Source organism: Caretta caretta, chromosome 10 (genome assembly GCF_965140235.1).
Source record: "Caretta caretta isolate rCarCar2 chromosome 10, rCarCar1.hap1, whole genome shotgun sequence".
Lineage (NCBI taxonomy): Eukaryota > Metazoa > Chordata > Testudines > Cheloniidae > Caretta > Caretta caretta.
The window spans coordinates 539,279-561,544 of NC_134215.1; the positions used below are offsets into that span (position 1 = coordinate 539,279).

The 22,266-nt window shown below is 49.8% G+C and overlaps 1 protein-coding gene across 3 annotated transcripts in view; it reads right to left on the reverse strand.

Moving 5' to 3' along the window:
• IL21R (interleukin 21 receptor) overlaps positions 1-22,266 on the reverse strand; it is a 43,152-nt gene that overhangs the window by 18,276 nt on the left and 2,610 nt on the right. The window contains exons 1-3 of one of the 3 annotated variants that reach the window (XM_048866416.2): positions 14,714-14,892; positions 7,800-7,874; positions 3,936-4,041 (exon numbers count right to left, since the gene is read on the reverse strand). In XM_048866416.2, the coding sequence (XP_048722373.1) occupies positions 3,936-4,041; positions 7,800-7,874; positions 14,714-14,723 (191 nt within the window). In that variant the 5' untranslated portion in view covers positions 14,724-14,892. Of the gene's footprint in view, positions 1-3,935; positions 4,042-7,799; positions 7,891-14,713; positions 14,893-22,266 lie in introns of those variants that run through there. The other 2 variants (XM_075133343.1, XM_048866415.2) reach the window with 2 other exon arrangements.

Below are 22,266 nucleotides of genomic sequence, written 5' to 3' on the forward strand. Positions count from 1 at the left end.
CCAACCCGGGCAAAGATCTGTACTAGCTCCTTAGCTATTGTCTTGGAAGCTGTGTTGCAAAGGGAAACACCTTCCGGGTACCGGGTTGCATAGTCTAGTACAACAAGCACATGTTGGTGGCCCCGAGCTGTCTTCTCTAGGGGCCCTACCAGATCCATGGCTATCCGTTCGAAAGGAACCTCTATTATTGGAAGAGGTATCAAAGGAGCCCGCAAGTGCAGGCGAGGGCTGTGTAACTGACACTCTGGACAAGAGGTGCAGTATCGCCGGACATCTTCATGTTCTCCTGACAAGAACCTCCGCAGGATCCGTGCCTGGGTTTTCTCTACCCCGAGGTGTCCTCCAAACAGGTGACTGTGGGTGAGACTCAATATGGGTTTTTGATGTTTTCGTGGCACCAGAAGTTGTTGTATCTCTTGCTCCTGCATTTGCACCACGCGGTACAGGAGATCTTTCTTCACTATAAAGTAAGGTCCGGGACCCCAGACCTTCTCATCCACGGGTATCCCATCAATCTCTTTCCTGGCATTATCATATCTGGGGTCCTCCACCTGGTCCCGCCCAAAAGTCTCTCTCCCGGGACTAACCTGCCAAGCTCCCAGGGGCCGGTTCTGCTTCTTCCAATGGCTCGCCGCCGTCATGGCTGGGGGCAGCTTCTGGCTCACCTTCTGTGGTGGAAGTTTCTCTGTTGGCTGCTCGCATCCATTTGCCTACTAGGGAGGTCTTCTGGCCCTGGGTCAGGATCCGGGTTCCCAAGGCCTTCGTGGCCTTCCGCTCTTTTTTTGTCTTCCGGGTCTTTTGGGGGGCTGAGAACAGATCCTGAGAAATCTCAGCAAACTTCGGGGGTTGACATTCCCCCGGTGACGAATCGCTCACCTCAGGGTCCCCACCTCCCTCCAGCCTCTCCGGGGGGAGTAAATTATCAACCCTGGATAGTCCCTCCCAATGACTACAGGATATGGGAGTATAGGAACTACGCCCACGGTCACCTCAATGGGGTTTCCCTGAACCTCTATCTCTACTGGGATGGTGGGGTAATGGCTCACGGCCCCATGCATGCACGTCATTGCTGCGCGTTTGGCTTGTAGCAGCTGACTACTTTTTACCAGCTTACCCGATATGAGACGATAGCACTCCCAGAGTCCACAAGCACTGTAGTCTCTGCTCCATTTATCCTCACTGGCCTGGGGTAATTATGCGGGGCTAATGCGACCCCCGCGAGGAAGCATGGGACCTCCCAATCCCCCAAGTTACATTGTATAGGCTCCTCGGTGCTGGGACACTGTGCTGCTATGTGTCCCCACTCCCCACATGCATAACATCTATAATTGCTTTTAATCACTCCCCTATCCCGGGGGTTAGGGGGTTTAGTCCCAGGGTTCCCACCACTCAGGCCAATCTCTTCCTTCTGGGGTCCCCGCTGGTTTTCGGCCCCCCCCTTCTTCCTCCTAGGACTCCCCAGGGGTTTGGCTGCCCAACCTTCCAGGGTTGGGGTCGGGTGCTTGCTTCGAAAGGGGCCTTCCTTGGGTAGCCAGGTCAGTTCCCTGGCTGTCATCTGTCTTTCTACCAGTGTGATCATCTTGTCGTACGTGGACGGATCGTTCTGGCCTACCCATTTGCGGAGATCTGGCGGCAGTCCCCGCATGTAATGGTCGATGACCAGGGTCTCCAAAATCTCCTCTGGCCTGCACACCTCGGGCTGTAACCACTTCCACGCGAGGTGTATGAGGTTGAATAGCTGTGACCTCGGGGGTTTGTTCTCCTGGTATTTCCACTCATGGAACCTCTGGGCCCTTACCGCTGCCGTGACCCCTGATCGTGCTAGGATCTCTGCCTTCAGATGGGTATAGTCAGTGGCATCCGTGGCAGGCAAGTCAAAGTAGGCCTTCTGGGCTGCTCCACACAAAAAAGGGGCGAGAATGCTGGCCCACTGATCCTGGGGCCACGCCTCATGCTGAGCAGTCCTTTCGCATGAGAGGAGATATGCCTCTACGTCATCTCCTGACGTCATCTTTGGCAGACAACCAGTGGCCCTCAGGGTTTGCGTCCTGTTGGACCCCCGGGCCCGGGTGGTGAGGATCTGGTCCACCACCTCTCTCAAGAGGGCACGATCTTGGGTCGTCGGGGTCATCAATAATTGATTGATTTCTTGCTATAGCCACATAGACTCCTGTTGTGCCATTGCCTAAACCCGGGTGGCCTCCTGCTGGGCTGCCGCGGCTTGTACCAGAGCTCTTACACCTCCTCCATTGTGGTACAAAGCAAACAAACAAACAAAAAAATCGAAAACCCCAGTGCACTTTCTTTTTAAACCTCTTTCTTCCGCCACGCTGTGAACGAATTCCCACTCCTGACACCAGTTGTGACAAAGCTCTGTCCTTGCCTCCGTGGGTCCCGTGTTTCCTGGCGGATTTCACTAGCCTCAGAGGCTCACCGTGACCCTGCACGTAACCCTTCTCTCTCTAGAGACAAGGGTCACAGTCTACTGAGCCATTTTCATCATAAGCCAGCGAGGGAGGTGAGGAGAAGTTATCCTTCCTTGCACAGTCTCTGTTGTCTCCCAGTCTCAGTGATTAATCATGGGGCAAAGGTGGGGGGGGGAGCCCGGGCCCACCCTCTGCTCCGGGCTCCAGCCCAGAGACCCTAACAGTAGCAGCTATGGTAGCTGACCTTTTAGAAACATGACATGTACAATTCCCTGGGCTACTTCCTCCACAGCAGCCCTCACTTCCTCAAGCTCCACTTCACCCTTACCTCAGGGCCTCCTTCCTTGTGCCTGACATGGTGTGTACTACTCAGCCTCTCCAACAGCACAACTTCCTCCCACAGCTCCTGACATGCACACCCACCTGACTGACTGGGAGGCTTTTAACTAGTTTCAGCCAGCCCCTGATTGGCTTCAGGTGTCCCAGTCAACCTAGCCTTCTCCCTGCCTTCTGGAAAGTTCTTAATTGGCCCCAGGTGTCTTAAGTGACCTGGAGCAGCTGCCATTTCACTTAACCTGGTACCAGGGATTTGTTTAGCCTGGAGCTAATATATCTATCTCCCACTACTTTTCTATAGCCATCTGGCGTTGCCCCGTCACACAGCACATAACTAAATGAGTTAGCAGAGAAGTTCATGAAAAGTAAAAGGGACCCAATTAGGTTTTCAAATGGAAATTCACTTCTGTATTCAAATAAATATTTGCAGAAAAACTTTTCCTTCTATTTACTCAGCTCTAAGCAGAGTTATGAGAAAAATCTTGTGACTACAGGTAGCATAAAACAGCACCGAGGTGTCGGTGCATAAGGGGAGCTAGGACATTTCAAAGTCAATGGGGTGTTATAGGTTACTATACTGGCTATAGATGAGCTGTGTAGTCTCTTTCATTCAGGGAAGTTTCTATAAGTGAGCTCTCATAGGATGCAAAGACAGAGAAGGGTCAAGGGTTACAGTAGCAGGGGAGGCACAAGGTCACAGATCTGCCCAGAAATAAACCCACATGCTGGCAAGTAGTGGGCAGTAGTTTTATTAATGTAGTGAACAAGATGGCTGAGTCCTAACGTTCTGCTCCAGATGCATGTAATTCCATTGTTAAACAGCAACAGATCCAGCCTCAACCCTGAGGAGACAGAGAAGCTTCCAGGGTGGGGGAGAGGACATGAAGCAAGGAAGAGAGCAGAGTCAGTATGGCTGTGGGTGGGAGGGCAATACAGCCCTGTTATGGAAGCCAGGAACCATGAACTCCCCTCTCTTTGTTAACTGGGCAGTTGGCCGGCAGCTGGTGTCGGAGTGGGAGAGCTGGAGAGCATGAGTGAGCGAGGCACTGAGAGAGAGCAAGAGAGCGAGAGAGACAGAGAGCTCTGCCTTAGCCCTGGGAAGGAGAACAACACTCTAGTCTCCGGCAAATCACAGCTAATCTCATCATTGTTCTTTTGCTTATTAATACATACCAAGTTGCAGTGAGATTATACAAAGTCTCACTGAGGTCAGTTTTCTGGATACACGTCAGAGTTTTTACATAGTCCACAGAACAAAGAAGATCTTCACAACATGTAGCTGTAAGTTCAGAGAGAGAGAATAATGCACCAGCTCAGACCAAACTGCACTTCGTGTCACCACACTCAGCCCTCAACAGGGCACGTGGCACAGCAACATGACCCAGATTGCTCTCGGTGCCAGTTCACCTCAATACACAGTGCTTCATGTCTATTGAGGCTTCCCAGGCAGTAAACCATTGTAAGCCAGAGCTGTTTTTAATAATATCCCATTAAAGAACATTAAGGTTGCAAGTGAAGCGCTGAAAAGTCAGGAAATGCCCAAATTATGGTTGAATGTGCAACCTTAACTCTGCCCCCTTTTATGTACACATCATGACACACTCTTTAGTTACATGCTATTATTTCTGCAACAGCCCTGACTTACTTAGTACACAGATTGGCTATGACCATGTAATGACTGTATCATGCACAATTCTGGCATTACCTAACTTTTGAACACTTTAATTTGCAACTGTACCATTCTTTTAATGGTTTTTGTATCAAGCATTTCCAAGATTTTTATTTTGTAGGAAAAAATCTTTTAATCACGTATTTTTTTCAGTTCTCTCTGTTAATGATTTTTGACAGCTTAGCAACTGCATTGTTAGTTTATTTTCATATCTGGCTCCAGAGGTTTGGAAAAATCTTTTTCTGTAATCCTGGCACAAAGATATTTTAATTTTGTATTTGTTATAATCTGTGTAAGATGTCGAGATGCCAAAATGATAGGCATAGATTTATAAACCTTTAAATAGATAACTGAAACAAGTTTCTAACATAGGGGAGAAAAATGTCAAGAAATTACATGCTGAGGTTTGTTAGTGCTCTGAGTTGTAGTTGAAAACTGACCTATAGCAGCATTTGATGCTGCTGTACATTATTCTGCGGAGCATTCTGGTCAGATGTTAGCATTTGAAAGGTATTGTTATGAGAGTATTGGATCCTGAGTAGTCCTGAGCATGACGCCTAGACAATATCTCCATGGGGTGATGCAGGGAAGAGAGATTTCAATAAAGGACTAAAGCAGTGTTGTGAACCTCAGCTGTGTGTAGTGCTGAGAGTGCTAAGGAAAAGGTAAAATGTTTAGTAGTCTGTGCTAACTTAGCAATAACCAGCGTGTACATTGTACAGCCCCCCAGCTCAAGGGGGCCCTGATCTGATTAGGGCTTTTGGGTGCTGCCACAGAACAAATACATAAATATTATGAATATATATAAAAAAAGAATAAATAAATATAAAAACATAAAGAATAATGAAGCTGCTGCAGGAAACACAAGTGTATGATGGTGAAATCCCTCAGGATCATGCCCACAGTCAGATGGTGGAGAAGACTCTAAGCTAATTTGGTCTCTTCCGCCTACAGCCCTGTTCCTGTTTGAAAGAAGCAAAATTCCCATTACACAAGGGCAGATGTTGAGACTGTGGCCCCAGTAAGATCCTCTCCTCCTTCAGTGGCCTCAGAACTTGAGCTAGGGGCATTCTTATCATGTATCCCACTATGAGTCACTCAGAAGGTGGGTTTAGCCACCGCTGTTACTGCAGTTTTATGGACTCTCTGTATAACAGGGGTGGGCAAACTTTTTGGCCTGAGGGCCACATCGGGGTGCAAAACTGTACGGAGGGCCAGGTAAGGAAGCCTGTGCCCCCCAAACAGCCTGGTGCCCGCCCCCTATCCGCCCCCTCCCACTTCCTGCCTCCTGACTGCCCCCCTCAGAATCTCTGACCCATCCGACCCCCCCGTTCCTTGTCCCCTGACTGCCCCCTCCCAGGACCACCTGCCCCAAACTGCCCCCCCCGAGATCCCACCCCCTATCAAACCCCCCTGCTCCCTGTCCCCTGACTACCCCCCCAGCCCCCGACAGGCCCCCCAGGACTCTCACGCCCTATCCAACCCCCCCGTTCCCTAACCGCCCCACCCCAGAACCTGCGCCCCATCCAACTGCTTCCTGTCCCCTGACTGCCCCCCGGGACTCCCTAACCAACCCCCTCACCACCGTGCACGCATCGCCACCGCTCCCTTACCATGCCGCTCGGAGCGGCAGGAACTCGCAGCCCCGCTGCCTGCGCAGCAGCGTGGCTGTGGGGGAGGGGGGACAGCAGGGGAGGGGTCGGGGGTAGCCTCCCCGGCCGGGAGCTCAAGGGCCGGGCAGGAGGGTCCCGCGGGCTGGATGTGGCCCGTAGTTTGCCCACCTCTGCTGTATAACTTTTCATGAGTGATGTACCCGAATATTTGGATATTAATATCTGAACTGTATCTTTAAATTTATTAATCTAAATTTGGGTTATTGCTGATTATGTCCCATATGTATTATATGACTTTTAAACCAACTGTTGTACTTCTGGATAATCTAAGCACTACAGACAGATGTACAGACTTTCTGTTATTTTTCTTGACCTGTGTCTTATATAATTTTAACATTAGCTTTAATAAAATTTTTAAATCAGCTGCTGCAAAATTCCTAAGTCTTGTCAGTACTACACCAGCCAGAAGGTCTGCTTCTTTCACTGCTTGTTCCTCTGGGGAGAGAGGAAGGATCCTGCATTTTAGCTTTGCTGACGGTGAAGCTAGTGCTTGATGTTAAAAAAAGCACAGATGTGTACTTCCCCTCCCCTCCCCTCCCCCCAGGAGCTGTGCTCCCTTCTCCCTTGCACTTCTTAGCTGCATCTCTGTGGCTGTGTGCACTTTATCATCCCCGCAGTTGTTTGTGAAGCTGCAGTGTGTGAAAGACCTAAGCCAACATTCAAAACAGCCACAAGATTCAGTTTTATTTAGTGTTCAGAGTGTGGCTGAAGTGAAAGCTGCCTGCCCAGAGCTAACTGACAGAGAATGCAGCAAGCTGCACTGTGGTTTATCCACTTATCAGATCAGCCAGAAATGCCCACCATGTCCAGCCACCTTCATATCAAATGCAATCCCCCCCACAAGGATAATGCGCTTATTTTTGGGCAACATTGCACTGATTTGTGTGTCCAGTTGAGGCTGGAGATTCTGCCTGAGAAGAAGCAGCTCAAAGGGAAAGAAAACCTAAGGTTTTCCCCTGACTTTGCTCCACTGCTTCCCTTTCTTTAGTCTGTTGTTTTCTCCCATCAGGTTAAAATATGCTGTCCAGGAGCAGCCTAAGGATGCCAATCTGCAGTGGTATGCAAGACTCCAAAAAGAAGTGGGGGGCATTGACTGGAAAAGAGGACAGTTGGGGATCCTCACAACACCCATCAGGAAGGAGAATTTATAATCTCTAATAATTAGCCTATAGCTGGGTGGAGACCCTGGATCACCCAGCTGGGATCAGGTGGGCAGGGGGCTAACCATCAGACCATAGGGTGCAGCAGCATAGTCAAGCAGCCTGGGCCCAGGACTGAGAACTAGGAACTCCTGAGTTCTCATCCTGGCTCTGGTACCAGCTTAGTTTGTGGTCTCAAACAAGTTGCTGTCCCACTTCAGTTTCCCCTTTTGTAAAATTGGGATGAGAACAGTATTATTATTATCTATTGTCTCATACTTAGACTGGAAGCTCCTAGGGCAGGGACTGTCTCTATGCTATGTGTATGTACAGCGCCTAGCACCGAGAGTGGGGCCTGATCCATGACTGAGGCCCTTAAGCCCTGCCACAGCACAAACAATCATCAGTAAAGATTACGTAAGTGCTGAATAGTATATTAGAATCATTCCGCCACTGTGATCCTCCCAGACTAACCTTGGGTGTGTGAGGCAGCTGCAGAACATTAGACCAAAGAATTCTGCATTTGAAAAACTGGGACAGAAACCTGGGAACTTACTGTGCTGAAGTAAAAGGAAGAAGGGAATTGCCTGCAGCTGGAATTTGTTCCTCATGTTGATCCCAGTTGACCGTCCTGAAAAACAAAACATGAGCTCAGCCCCGCCACCAAGTCGTGTGTGTGTGCGTGTGTGTGTGCGTGAGAGACAGATGTCAGGGAGCGTCACCCAGCCCTGTATTGTAGTTCAGTAAGTAAACAGATTACAGCACATGCACGCAGGCTAAACGAGAGTCCTTGCTCACTGCTGGGTGCCTATGGTTAGAAATGCTACGCAACAGCGAGCAACAAACATTGCTGGAACTAATGTGGGCGCTTGCAGCTGTGTAGATTCTGGTGCTAGGCCCTATAGAAACACAGCAGACAGACATCAGCTATGGAGAAAGTGGATCTGGTCTCCCTAAAAGCCTCCTCCTTTGTTTAAACAAACACTAGCATCTTGTTAATGACCCCCCAGGAAAGCATGTGGGGCTGTGGCCCTGGGCATAGGACAGGAGAACTGTGTTCATGGAACATAATAAAGAAGTAAAGCAAAGCCTATCTCTCCTGCATCACAGAACATTGGTAACACACTCATTCATTTAAGGAAAGGCTGTTCTGACACCATTGGCTGAAGAGCATTTATACGAAAATCTTTTGATTGCAAGGAACAAGGAGGTTGATCAGATCTTTGGATCTAGTGACACTGATAAAAAGAAAAGGAGTACTTGTGGCACCTTAGAGACTAACGAATTTATTTGAGCATGAGCTTTCGTGAGCTACAGCTCACTTCATCTGATGAAGTGAGCTGTAGCTCACGAAAGCTCATGCTCAAATAAATTCGTTAGTCTCTAAGGTGCCACAAGTACTCCTTTTCTTTTTGCGAATACAGACTAACACGGCTGTTCCTCTGAAACCTGACACTGATAAGTCACTGTTCTGCTCAGCCACGAAAGGCAAAGGCTCTTGCTCTGAAACCAACCCCCGGGGGACTCGTGGCACACACAGTCCAAGCTTGAGTTTGCAGAATGGCTAACATTTATTTTTATGCCAATACAGAGGTATACATTGAAAGAGTGAAAAATAAAATCCTTGCAGGGTTTGGGCTGGAGCTCCCCATCATCAATACCCACTGCAGATTCACCCTCTGCATAACACTGCCATCCCAAAAGGGGCCAGTGGTCCACAAAAGGAACAGGAAGAGTCGTATACCAGGAGGTTTTAGGTCCCAGGGCACGTGGCTTTTGCAGAGGAAGCTAGCTTGCATTACAATGGAAGGATGCTCTTACCCAGCGTTGTCAGATTATGTTGGGAGGCAAAGACACCACACTGCATTACAATATTGCAACACTGTCACGGATGTCATGAAAGTGTGACAAATGCCAAACCGAGGCAACAGAAGGTAGGACTTGTGGACTCTGCTGGCTAGAGAGGGGCAGGCTCAGGCAGCTGGGCTGGGTCACACTTTGGCCACCCAGGCTCAAAGTGGCACCTGTAGGAAGAATGCTAGGAGTGAAGCCTAAGGGTGCAGGGCATGAAGCTGCTGCAGCATGCCTTCCCCATGGCCCTGAACAAAGGTCAGCTCAGCGCTCAAAGAATCCCTGTGTGTCCCTCCATGCTCAGCGGTCCCCAGTCTCCGGAAGCACATGCACCACATGATCACGCAGTGATGAGGACACCAACTAAGCTCTTCTAACCCAGGGAATATTTTTGTTGTTTAAAAACTTTCCAGGTTTACTCAAATAATGAAACTAAAATAATTTTAGCAACCAGCGAAAAGCCCCTTTGGCTCCTGAGCTAGTTCAGAGATGGACTCTCACTGAACCGTGGCACCAGAGTGAGATAATCAAGTCATGCTCATAGCTGAACTGTTAGCAGGCCAGTTCGGAAGGCAGGAGAAATGTCTTTCTCATGTGCAGCTCCACATCCCAGCTAGTAATATGGTATAGGATACAAGCCCAACATGTCACTGTCACCCTGGCCTCCAGGTGTAAGCATTTTACTTTTTTTCTGTCAATAAAATATGTTCTTGTTCAACATAAGTTACAGGGCCTGAGCAGAGATCAGTGGGTGACTGTCTGTGCTGTGCTGTGCAGGGGGTCAGACGAGATGGCTGTAGCGGTCCCTTCTTAACATCCATTAATATCTGACTCCAGGGTAACATTCCCCCCGTCCTCTTCTCCCCTCTATCGCTCTCTCTCCTCTCTTTTTTTGCACCTGAATCTTCTTGTGTCATCCAGTCCTTTAAAAAAACTCCCTTTCTTCCTTGAATCCCTTGGACATGATGCCTCCTTACATAACTGTAACTACCTTTCTTTCCTCTGGAACTTTCTCCGGTTCTCTAAAACTTGGGCCACTGTCAACCTCCTTCTTACACCTTCCCTCAGCTCCTGACTTCCCCTTCTCCACCCTCTCACTGCCAATCTTCCCGCTCTCAACAAAGCCCCTGAAAAAGCCGCCTTCTCTCATCTCTCCAGTCACAGCTCTCACAACAGTGTCCTGGCCTGTTTCCAGAGCATGGAAACTGCTCTCCGCTGGCCATGTGATGAACAAGCTCCTCCTCTCTGATCACGAAGGCTCCTTTTGTTTCTCTTTCTCCTGGACCCCAACGCACCCTTTGACACAAGCCACCTTCCCAGACCTGCCTCCATAACTGTGCTGGTCTCTCTAGTACAGAGGTGGGCCAACTACGGCCCACGGGCCACATCCAGCCCATGGGACCGTCCTGCCCGGCCCTTGAGCTCCTGGCCAGGGAGGCTAGCCCCCGGCCCCTCCCCTGCTGTCCCTCCTCCCCCGCAGCCTCAGCTCGCCAGGCTGCCAGCGCTCTAGGTGGAGGGGCTGCAAGCTCCTGCTGGGCAGTGTGGCTGGCTCTGGTCCTGCTGCTCTGCCAGTCCTGCTGCTCTGAGTGGCATGGTAAGGGGGTAGGGGGTTTGGTAGGGGGTCCTGGGGGGCAGTCAGGGGACAGGGAGCAGGGGCTGTGGATAGGAGTCGGGGCAGTCAGAGGACAGGGAACAGGGGGCATTGGATAGGGGGTGGGGGTCCCGGTGGGGCAGGTAGGAGCGGGGGGTCCCAGGAGGGGGCAGTCAGGGGACAAGGAGCGGGGGGGGGGGTTGGATGGGTGGGAGGTTCTGAGGGGGCCGGGAAGTGGGAGGGGGCGGATGGGGGCGGGGGCCAGGCTCTTTGGGGAGGCACAACCTTCCCTATCCGGCCCTCCATATAGTTTTGGAACCCTGATGTGGCCCTCAGGCCAAAAAGTTTGCCCGCCCCTGCTCTAGTAACTAGCTGCCTTCTACCTTTTGTGTATCATATCCTTGCCTTTACTACTACCGCTGTGCTAGGAATATTCAAGTGGCACACAGCTCACACTACACCGAAGGCCCCACTCTGCCTCCCACTGGCTGTTCTTCTTGACCAAATAAACTTGCTTTGCCTCAACTTCCTCCCACTGTGTCTCAGACACAAAAGTGCTTCTCTTGGGACAGTACTTCTCCTCAAGGATCACTCTCTCTCTGTTGTCTCCTTCTCAGAACTCCAGTTTGTCTTCAGTGCCTGCAACCTTCCTGTCTTCTTTCATCCTGAGCTCCCCTTTTTCCTCTACATGCCCTAGGTTTCTTTGCGATCTTGGTATCATTCCCCATGCAAACCACTGCCTGGATTCCACCTCTGCTGAAATTCTCACCCAGGCTTTTGGCTCCACTCCCCTTGACTGTTACAGCTCCCTTGCTATGGCCTCCCACTGTCCTAGATCTTGGGCATGCACGGAATGCTGCTTCCTGCCTTCTCATATGCACAAAGAAGCAAGACTTACATCACCATCACTTTCAAGAAGCTCTGCTGACTCCTTGTTCGTTTCAGCATTCACTTCAAAACTGCTCTCCTAAAACCATTGGTAGATTTGCTCCAGCAGACCCTAATGGACTTCTCCCCTTTCCACTACATCTGCTCGGCCAATACAAGCTACATGTCTACTCCTCCAAACCATCTGGCTATCACTTGCTCAAGAACCTTCTCCTATGCTTCTCCCCTGCTCAGAGACCATTCAGAGAAAAACATAGAAAAGATCAAGAAGCTGGAGGGCCTGACACAAGAGCAAGAGTCAAAAGTGCTACACTCCTCTAGCTTGGCTAAGAGATGGATATGTGGAGACAAGATTACAAGCTGCCACACAAATATTTGAGAGGGGTTAACACCAAGGAAAAAGAAGAATCATTTAGGGAGTACAGTGGGTGGAACTAAGAGTGATGGGGTGAAATTAAGAAATGGAAAATTCAGTCTGAATATCAGAAAAAATATCTCAGCATTGATATCTGTTAGGCTTTGGGATTATCTCCTAAGAGAATGGGTCGAAACCATCTCACCTGAGATATTTAAAACTAGACTGGGCAAAATATTAGCACAAGGGGAATACTCATGAATTGACTTGTGGGGTAGGCTGGATGGGACTTAATCCCACCTCTAGCTTTTATGATCTCTTTCATTAAGAACATGACTCCTGCAAGGAGTGAATCTGAGGCCCCTGCACTATTCCTGTTGCTGTTACATAGCATTCCCCAAACACGGGATATAGGTCTTTGTCTAAGAGATGCAATAGAATGTAGGCAGATTAATGCACTCAATGCATTTACCTAATCCCAGCGTGGTGTATGTCTCTCGCTGCTTCTCCCCCTTGGCTCTTAGAGTCAGAGTCCAAGGCCAGGAAGGATCACCATATCATGTAGTCTGACCTCCTGTATATCCCAGGCCACTAAAACCACCCAGCACCTCCACATTAACCCAACAACTGGAATTAGACCAAGGTATACTGGAGACGAGGATGTGCCACAGACAGAGAACAGGAGGGACTGAGGTGCACCAGTGCCTAAGGTTCCCTGCAATGGCAGGGAAACGATTAAGTGAGATACCCCCAGATAATCCTGTCAAGTGATCATCCCATCTCTCCATTGCGTCGTTCTCTTTCATGTTTTCTCTGTTCCCTGGCGTTTCTCGTTCTCTCTTTGGGAAGCACCCTCTTTCCTCTCAGACTTCGTTCTTTCTTTCATGTCCCGTGTTCTCTATTGTTCAACCTCTTGCTCTTGCCAGGGCCCCCCAGATCTCTCTCTCCTTGGCACCCAAAACCTTCTCTCCTTCTCCCACCAAATTTTCTGACATGCGGTGGTAAGGGAGGGGGGACTGCTGCTCTGAGAGAGTCAGGGCAAGTGTGCCCGTGAATGCCAGCACCTATTCCCTAGATCCTTCTGCTTCTGCTCTGGGTTCTGTGCTGAGACACACATGCAAGAGCAGAATAGCAAGGGAAAGGAGCAGCAGGTCTCGTTATGGCCCTTTGCGGCTGGATGAGCACATCGCCTGAACCCGCACAAGATGCAGCCGAGGGCCTTTTCCATTCCCAAGGCCTGCTGAGGCCTTAAGTCCCTGGGTACGATGAAGACGACCCCCTTCTTTGCCTCATTGACTTTCCACATGATTTTTAATCAGAAAACACATCTCCCCCTTTTCCTACCCCTGTTGGTTCACCTCTGTTACTAATTTGGAAAGTTCACATGGTGTGGAGCAATGAGCAACGGGCTGGGAGCCCTGGGCTCTATTCTCAAATCTGCCATGGAGTCACTGTGTAACCTCAGACAAGTCATATCACTTCTCTATGGCTCAATTTGCCTGTCTGTAAAAAGAGGACAAAGATACATACTGAGCTCCCAGGCGATTTGGGAGGCTCGTAGATTCATGCATTCCAAGGCCAGGCGGGACCATTGTGATCTGATCTGACCTCCTGTATAGCACAGGCCAGAGAACTGCCCCAAAATAATTCCTAGAGCAGATATTTTAGAGAAACATCCACTCCTGATTTAAAAATTGTCAGTGATGGAGAATCCACAACCCCTGGTAAATTGCTCCAATGAATAATTACTTTCACTGTTAAAAAATGTACACCTTATTTCCAGTCTGAATTTGTCCAGATATTGGATCATGTTAGACCTTTCTCTGCTAGATTGAAGAGCCCATTATCAAATATTTGTTAAGTTAAATAGATTGACTTCTTTGAGTCTATCACTTAAAGGCCTGTTTTCTAATCTTTTAATCATTCTCATGGCTCTTCTCTGAACCTTCTTCAGTTTATCAACATCCGTCTTGAATTGTGGGCACCAGAACTGGACACAGTTCTCAATTCATGAATGCTCATATGTCAAGCTCTATAGAATTGCTAAGCACAATTCTTTTAACCTCTGTACAGCAGTTTAAGAGACAGGTTGTATGAAAAGCACTGTACTAAATAAAGATGTCTGGTATTGACTTAGTAATTTATATATAAGTGTGAAAGCAGTGCTAAAAATTGTAATAAACTACAGTGTGAGAGATGGAGCCTGTACCAACATGGCATATTCAAAGACACATAGTGCTAAGCATCTGGAGATATGGAGCAGCCTGAGGGCCTGGGTCTACCTAGTCTAACTCTGTGTTTGTAAATGGTTACATGAATTGTATATGTATATATTTATATAAACATTCTCCAAAAAGTCTAAGAACTCAGTTATAAAAACTAACATGAAATAAAGATAAAATATAAAATTTCCAAACACAGAAAATAATTTCTTAGTACAGCAAAACAAAGGAAAGAGACCAGAAGGTCTACAGAGGTTAAAACTAATTCAGTGAAATGCACAGTAAGTGCTCTTCCCTGAGCATTGAGCTTGACAGCTACTGTACACAGCAATAATCAAAAAACATCTGACCATAGGGTTAAAGCAACAGGTAAATCAGAACGGAAGCAAAATAATCCTTATTCTGTGCAATGAAAGTCAATGTGGATGTCACCAGAGGGGCAAGTACAGTATCGTCTATAGGAAAGATTTTAAATGTATTCAAACTTATCAATAGAGGCATTAACAAACTGCTTCAAGCTGGCAACAAACCTCTATGGGGATTGGTAGAATCACTGATATTACCTTGCCTCATCCTTTCAGATGTCCATTTCAGCCTCCCAAAAATCCATAGGGCACTTGCCTGGTTAACATGTTACTGTCATTGCAGACACTGAAAGCAAAGGCTATGACAAGCAGGTGGAGTTCATCAGCACCGAATGAGTGAAAACTAAAAATCTGCTCCTGAGCAATACAGAGCAGTAATGTATTGGAATGTACAGTGATATACGGTGGCTGACGTCAGCTCTGTATCAGTATTACTGTGCAGAATGAAGGATGTGGTGAGTACATTAACGCAATGAATTCATGCCTCCGACACCCACACAGTGCTCCGGGCTGTATTTCTCTGCTCTCTAACGCTCACATGTGAGAAAATGGTGGGAGAAGTGGTGCAAACCCACACTTTAAAAGGTCATTTAAAGGGATTTTGTGGGGATGGTGGATTCAGAGACCTGCAGTGCAGAAGCATCAGCCCTGGGCCCTTAGACTTGAAGTGTTAATTGTAATTAATTCCACAGTCATGCATGGCTAACCACTATGCTGGCATGTCAGAGGCAGGGGCCCATCTGCAGCCAAGCGCAGCTCTGCTCAGTGCCTCTGGCTGCACCTGCTGGGCTGCTGGCAGCAGAACAGCAGGAAATCCCTGACAGACTCAGCAGCAGGAGGTGAAATGCCTGAGAATGAAGGGCAATGGGTTCATGCAGGCAGGGCAGAGAATGCACGCTGGAGCCTGGCCACACAGGGAGATGCCGTGCCTTGACTCTGCCTGTCCGTGGCTTGGCAGTAGCCAGTGAGGCAGGCTGAAGATTCCAAGGCCTGGGCAGAGCTTCTTTGTGCAGAGGAGCATGACGACAGATGGGCCATTCCCCCGCAGGGTGCCCTGAGCTGAGGGGCAGACATGGGGAGATAGGAGCCTATTCCTCACACCCGCAGAACCAGCCTTGCGGGAGAGGGTGAGCAGAGCCAAGGACAGCTTGAGCGGGCCTGGAAAAGCCAGAGGGATCAGGGTATTGGAGAGAGTTAAGGCAGACTGTGAGGGAGGGAGGTTGTTTGAGGACAGGAAGGTGTGAGGAGAGCTGGGGCAGCCAGAGGGTGTTGCGAGGTGTCTTGGATCCTGGGTGTGTGTATTGGGGTGGTGGGATACAGTCAGGAGCATGGCGGGTGTTGGGAGCTGGGGGATCCCAGGGACAGGCTCCCCTGCAGTATTGTCAATATCAAGCATATCAAAAATCATGAGTGAGACCCCCCCAGAGCATGAGATTTGTAAAGCCTCTAGTGAGTTTTTTGGTCTGACCAGTGGTTGTTGCATTCCCCCTGCCCACCCCTGTGTACGGTGACAATCAGCACTGCCCACTCTCTCATATTCAATGGGCCAGGGGATTCTGGCCTCGCAGCAGGAGCTCTCACCCCACATCTGCCTGTTTCCTGCCCAGCAATGAATTATACCCCCACCCAGTCCCCCGTCAGTTCAGCCCCTTCACTGCCCATCAACTCAGATCCTCTATCAGCTCAGCTCACCGGGGACAGGTGCTTTGGGTGACTGTAAGGGTTGTCTGTGTGAAGCCGTGGTGGGAGATGGCTGCCAAGCCCGCTGCTCTGCCCTTGGGTCCCACTCCAGGCCTGAGCGTGGGACTCGCTGGGGCACTCCCTGCCCCTTGCGCTGGCGCCCAGAGCCTGGGCAGAAGTGCAGAGGCCTGGACAGCCCGGCAGCTGTACATGAGTCCCGTTCTGTTAGTGCAGCACCTAGGAGCCCCGGCATGGCGTGGGCTCGTTGTACCACGTGCTGCACAACACCAAGTAGCAGGCAGGCCCTGCCCTGAAGAACTGACAGACCCAAGGAAGTGGCAGGGCTGTAACACACTGGCAGAGGGAACAGTGCGTGTGGCAAACATCAAGTTAGTGCCAAATTTTGGGGGTAGGGGATGCATTTAGTTAGGAGGGGGTTAGCTAAATGGAAGGAAAAGGGAAGGGTTTGGAGACACAGAAAGGGCGGGGCTGAGGAGAACAGGGGAGGAGTGGAGAAGAGGTCCCTTGTGGTGCCTGGTGGGTGCTCAAAAATTGATAAGGGAAGCTAAAGACATCAGAAAAAATCCCTGGCTTGTGGGGCTAAGGATAAGAAGAAGTTGTTAAAATATACTGGGATCAGTAGCAATGGTATCAACCCATGACTAGATGGAGATGGTGAAATTGTTAATAATGATGCAGACGTGGTCAATAATATTTCTGTTCTGTGTTTGGAAAGAAGCAGCTGGCTGAGATCTCTGACTTGTGCTGTTAATTTTTAATAAATCTTAGGTTCCCAAGGAAATTCCAGAAGACTGGAAGAATGCTAAAGCTATGCCAAAATTCAGAAAGGGAAGTGAGATGAGCTGGATGATTATAGGCCAGGTGGCCTGATGTCAATCCTGGATAAATGGATGGAAAAGCTAATATGAGGTTCAATTGATAAAGAATTAAAGGATATATAAATAATTAATGCCAGTCCATTGGGTTTTAGGGAAACAATATAGCACATGTTACATGATTTAAGAACTGGCTATCTGACAGATTGCCAAAAGTAGTTGTCAATGGAGAATCATCATCTAATGGGGGTGTTTCTAGTGGTGTAATGCAGGAATCAGCTCTAAGCCTAATGCTTTCAGCATTTTCATCAATGATCTGGAAGTAAATATAAAATCACCGCTGACAAAATTTGTGTTTTAATACAGCCAGATGCAAAGTTACACAGCTGGGGACAAGGAATGCAGACTGTACTTACAGAACGGGGGCCTGTATGCTGGGAAGCAGGGACTCTAAAATGATTTAGGCAGGGGTGATAGTAACTTAACGGACTTACTGGTATGCAGGGTGGCCAGGGTCTAGGCAAGGTGGGGAGGCTCCTCTGGGGCCCCGGCAGAGGTGGGGCTTTGGGCGGAGGGGGCAGGGCTGGGGCCAGACTCCCCCAGCCAGCCTGTCAGCGGTGCCCTGCCCATGTGGCCCGGGGCTCTAGTGGTGATTGAAAGGGCCCAGGGCTCCAGCCGCTGGTGTGGTAGGGGCACTATCCTGGAGCCCCGGGATAGTGGCGGCCAGGAGCCCTGGGGCTCTGGCTGCAATTTAAAGGGCCAGGGGCTCCAGCCGCTGCTGGGAGTCCCGGGCCCTTTTAAATCTCCAGGCCCTGGGGCAGCTGCCCCTTTTGCACCCCCCCATCAGCAGCCTTGCCGGTATGGTTGGCTGTGTGCCAGCAGCCACTTTCTTACCAGTACGCCGTACCGTACGGTACCAGCTTACTTTCACCTCTGGATTTCGAGGTCACAATGGACAAACAACTCAAAATGAGCTCCCAGCGTGATACTGTGGCACAAAGGACTAATGTTCTCCCTGGCTGTGTAACCAGAGAATGGGTATGAATAGGGAGGTGATTTTATCTCGGTATGATGAGACTGATACCGTGTACAGTTCTGCTGTCCACATTTTGAAAGGGATGGTGAAAAGCTGGAGAGCATGCAGAAAAGAGTCACAAAATGATTCAAGGCATGGGGAAAATGCCTGACAGTGAGAGCTGTTTAGCATATCAGAAAGATGACCGAAGATTGACTTGCTTACACCCTATAAATACCTTCATGGGGAGAAAATACCGAGCACTAAGGATGCTTTAATCTAGCAGAAAAAGGAATAAAACCCCCCAATTGCTGGAAGTTGAAGTTACACAAATTGAAAAGAGAAATTAGGCATGATGATTTGCAAGCAAGGGTGATTAACCACTGAAACAAGCTACCAAGGGAAGTGGTGCATTCTCCATCTCCTGAGGGTTTCAGATCCAGACTGGAAGCCTTTCTGGAAGAGATGCTTTAGCCAAGCACAAGTTACTGGGCTCAGTACAAGGGAACTGGGTGACATTTAATGGCTTGTGATATGCAGGAGGTCAGACTAGGTGAGCTAATGGTCCCTTCTTGCCTTAAACTCTATGAATCTTGAGCACTGTGATTCAGTTCTGGGGGGCAGGGGACTGGCAGGTCCCAGCAGTGCAAGGACAGCAGAGCATGTGCCCCCTATCTAATCAACCCCCTTTCTCCCTTACTTGTAATGCAGCCCTATGATCTTGCTAAACGTTTTAAGCAAAATTTGCTGACTTGAAGCCACTGGCAGACAATTTTTGACCAGCTTTGATGGTCCTCATCACTCCCACTGTAAGCGTGTGAACTGATTTCTTCCCTTTAGCCGCTGATCGCCCTCCCTCCACCGGCTTGCCCTGTAGCCACATGGTACTTGTTGGGTGGGGCAGGGATGTAGTTATAGGAATGGGGTAGAGAAAGATGGGGGTACTTATGGGGATGGGGTATGGGCAGGGCTGGGATAGTGATTGGCATGTGAGAAGAATGGGGTGGTAGGTACTGGGATGGGTGAAGAGTTAGCGGGTTGGGATCGTGGTGGGTTGTGGCTGGGGCAGGGCAGGGTGGGGGCGGGGTTGGTTTGTGGGTTCAGATAGTGGTGGGTTGTGGCTAGGGCAGGGCAGGGTGTGGGCGGGGTTGGTTAGCAGGTTCGGATAGTGGTGGGCTGTTGCTGGTGGCTGGGGTAGGGCAGGGTGGGGGCGGGGTTGGTTAGTGGGTTCGGATAGTGGTGGGCTGTTGCTGGTGGCTGGGGCAGGGTGGGGACGGGGTTGGTTAGTGGGTTGGGATCGTGGTGGGTTGTGGCTGGGGCAGGGCGGGGCAGGGCAGGGCAGGGGCGGGGTTGGTTAGTGGGTTCGGATAGTGGTGGGTTGTGGCTGGTGGCTGGGGCAGGGTGGGGGCAGGGTGGGGGCGGGGTTGGTTACTGGGTTGGGATCGTGGTGGGTTGTGGCTGATGGCTGGGGCAGGGCAGGGTGGGGGCAGGGTTGGTTAGTGGGTTGGGATCGTGGTGGGCTGTTGCTGGTAGCTGGGGCAGGGCAGGGAGGGGGCGGCATTGGTTAGCGGGTTCGGATAGTGGTGGGTTGTGGCTGGTGGCTGGGGCGGGGCAGGGTGAGGAGGGGCTGGCTGAACAGTTGTGTGTATTTTGTTTTTTAGCAATTGTTGAATGCTCACATGGTGGGGTTTTCCTGCTGACAGGGCAGAGCAGGGAAAAAAGAGCTTTCGGGATCAGGCCCAGGGCAAAGGGTGGCAAATGCCCTTGGTGTGTATTGTGCATCTCTGTGGCATGGTGAGGCTCATTGGTTGTGTCTCTGCTGCGTATCTGGGAGTAGCTCTTGTGAATGCTGAAGTGGGGACAAAGGCAGCTGGGCCCTGAGGCTGCCAGTGAGTGCCACGTGGACCGTTAGTGCCAGGATCATTGCATCTTAACACAGGGATCAGCCTGGGGCGCGCTCGTGCTGCAGAGTTTCTATATGTAGCATTCCACACAAAGCATTGCACTCTCCAAGCCCATGAGGGGCTGGGAACAGGGACAAATATACAGCTTCTCTGAGAGCCCCTATTTCTGTCACAGCCTGTGCTGTGCGAAACAGTCAGCAGAGATACCGCCCGCCTTGGACAAGGCAAGTCCAGTGACGCCCAAAGTTCCAGCTCTACTCTGTGACTGTCACCACAGCACACAGCAGTCTAGAGAGACTCTTCACTGCAGTTGTGGGTGTCGCCGACTCTTCTGCCCCAAAGGCATCAGAGTTTCCATAGTCAATAACACAGTCAGCAGAGGGAAAGGTGCACAGGGCTCAGAAATATAGACCTAACCCTCCCAGGGCAACGGGTTGGGATGTCAGGCCATTTCCCTGATATCGGTTTGTGGCAGCTCAGACGCAAGACAAGAAAACATTCCTCTGCCTCAAACTACCCTGGGCTGTAACCTCCGTGCTGCAGGTTCTGTTTCCATGGGAAAGGGGAGGTTCGGGGGATTTCTCACACTGAGAAAGCAGGACAAACAGCGAGTTCTCTCAAGTGCCTCGACAAATGCACGAAGCCTGGGAAACAAGCAGGGAGAACTGGAAGTCCTGGCAAAGTCAAGGAATTTTGATGTGATTGGAATAATAGAGACTTGGTGGGATAACTCACATGACTGGAGTACTGTCATGGATGGATATAAACGGTTCAGGAAGGACAGGCAGGGAAGAAAAGGTGGGGAGAGTTGCACTGTATGTAAGGGAGCAGTATGACTGCTCAGAGCTCCAGTATGAAACTTCAGAAAAACCTGAGAGTCTCTGGATTAAGTTTAGAAGTGTGTGCAACAAGGGTGATGTCATGGTGGGAGTCTGCTATAGACCACCAGACCAGGGAGATGAGGTGGACGAGGCTTTCTTCCGGCAACTCACGGAAGTTACTAGATCGTGGGCCCTGGTTCTCATGGGAGACTTCAATCACCCTGATATCTGCTGGGAGAGCAATACATCAGTGCACAGACAATCCAGGAAGTTTTGGGAAAGTGAAGGGGACAATTTCCTGGTGCAAGTGCTGGAGGAATCAACTAAGGGCAGAGCTCTTCTTGACCTGCTGCTCACAAACCAGGAAGAATTAGTAGGGGAAGCAAAAGTGGATGGGAACCTGGGAGGCAGTGACCATGAGCTGGTCAAGTTCAGGATCCTGACACAGGGAAGAAAGGAGAGCAGCAGAATACGGACCCTGGACTTCAGAAAAGCAGACTTTGACTGCCTCAGGGAACTGATAGGCAGGATCCCCTGGGAGAATAACATGACAGGGAAAGGAGTCCAGGAGAGCAGGCTGTATTTTAAAGAATCCTTATTGAGGTTACAGGGACAAACCATCCCGATGTGTAGAAAGAATAGTCAATATGGCAGGTGACCAGCTTGGCTTCACTTTGAAATCCTTGCTGATCTTAAACAGAAAAAAGAAGCTTACAAGAAGTGGAAGATTGGACAAAGGACCAGGGAAGAGTATAAAAATTTTGCTCGAGCATGCAGGAGTGAAATCAGGAAGGCCAAATCACACCTGGAGTTGCAGCAAGCAAGAGATGTTAAGAGTAACAAGAAGGGTTTCTTCAGGTATGTTAGCAACAAGAAGAAAGTCAAAGAAAGTGTGGGCCCCTTACTGAATGAGGGAGGCAACCTAGTGACAGTGGGTGTGGAAAAAGCTAATGTATTCAATACTTTTTTTGCCTCTGTCTTCACGAACAAGGTCAGATCCCCGACTACTGCACTGGGCAGCACAGCATGGGAAGGAGATGACCAGCCCTCTGTGGAGAAAGAAGTGGTTCGGGACTATTTAGAAAAGCTGGACGAGCACAAGTCCATGGGGCCGGATGCGCTGCATGCGAGAGTCCTAAAAGAGTTGGTGGATGTGATTGCAGAGCCATTGGCCATTATCTTTGAAAACTCATGGCGATCGGGGGAAGTCCCGGACGACTGGAAAAAGGCTCATGTAGTGCCCATCTTTAAAAAAGGGAAGAAGGAGGATCCTGGGAGCTACAGGCCAGTCAGCCTCACCTCAAGCCCTGGAAAAATCATGGAGCAGGTCCTCAAGGAATCACTTTCCTCTCCTTTAAGTGCTTCAGAATTGATCAGGAACAGTCAGCATGGATTCACCAAGGGCAAGTCATGCCTGGCTAATCTAATTGCCTTCTATGATGAGATAACTGGCTCTGTGGATGAGGGGAAAGCAGTGGACATGTTGTTCCTTGAC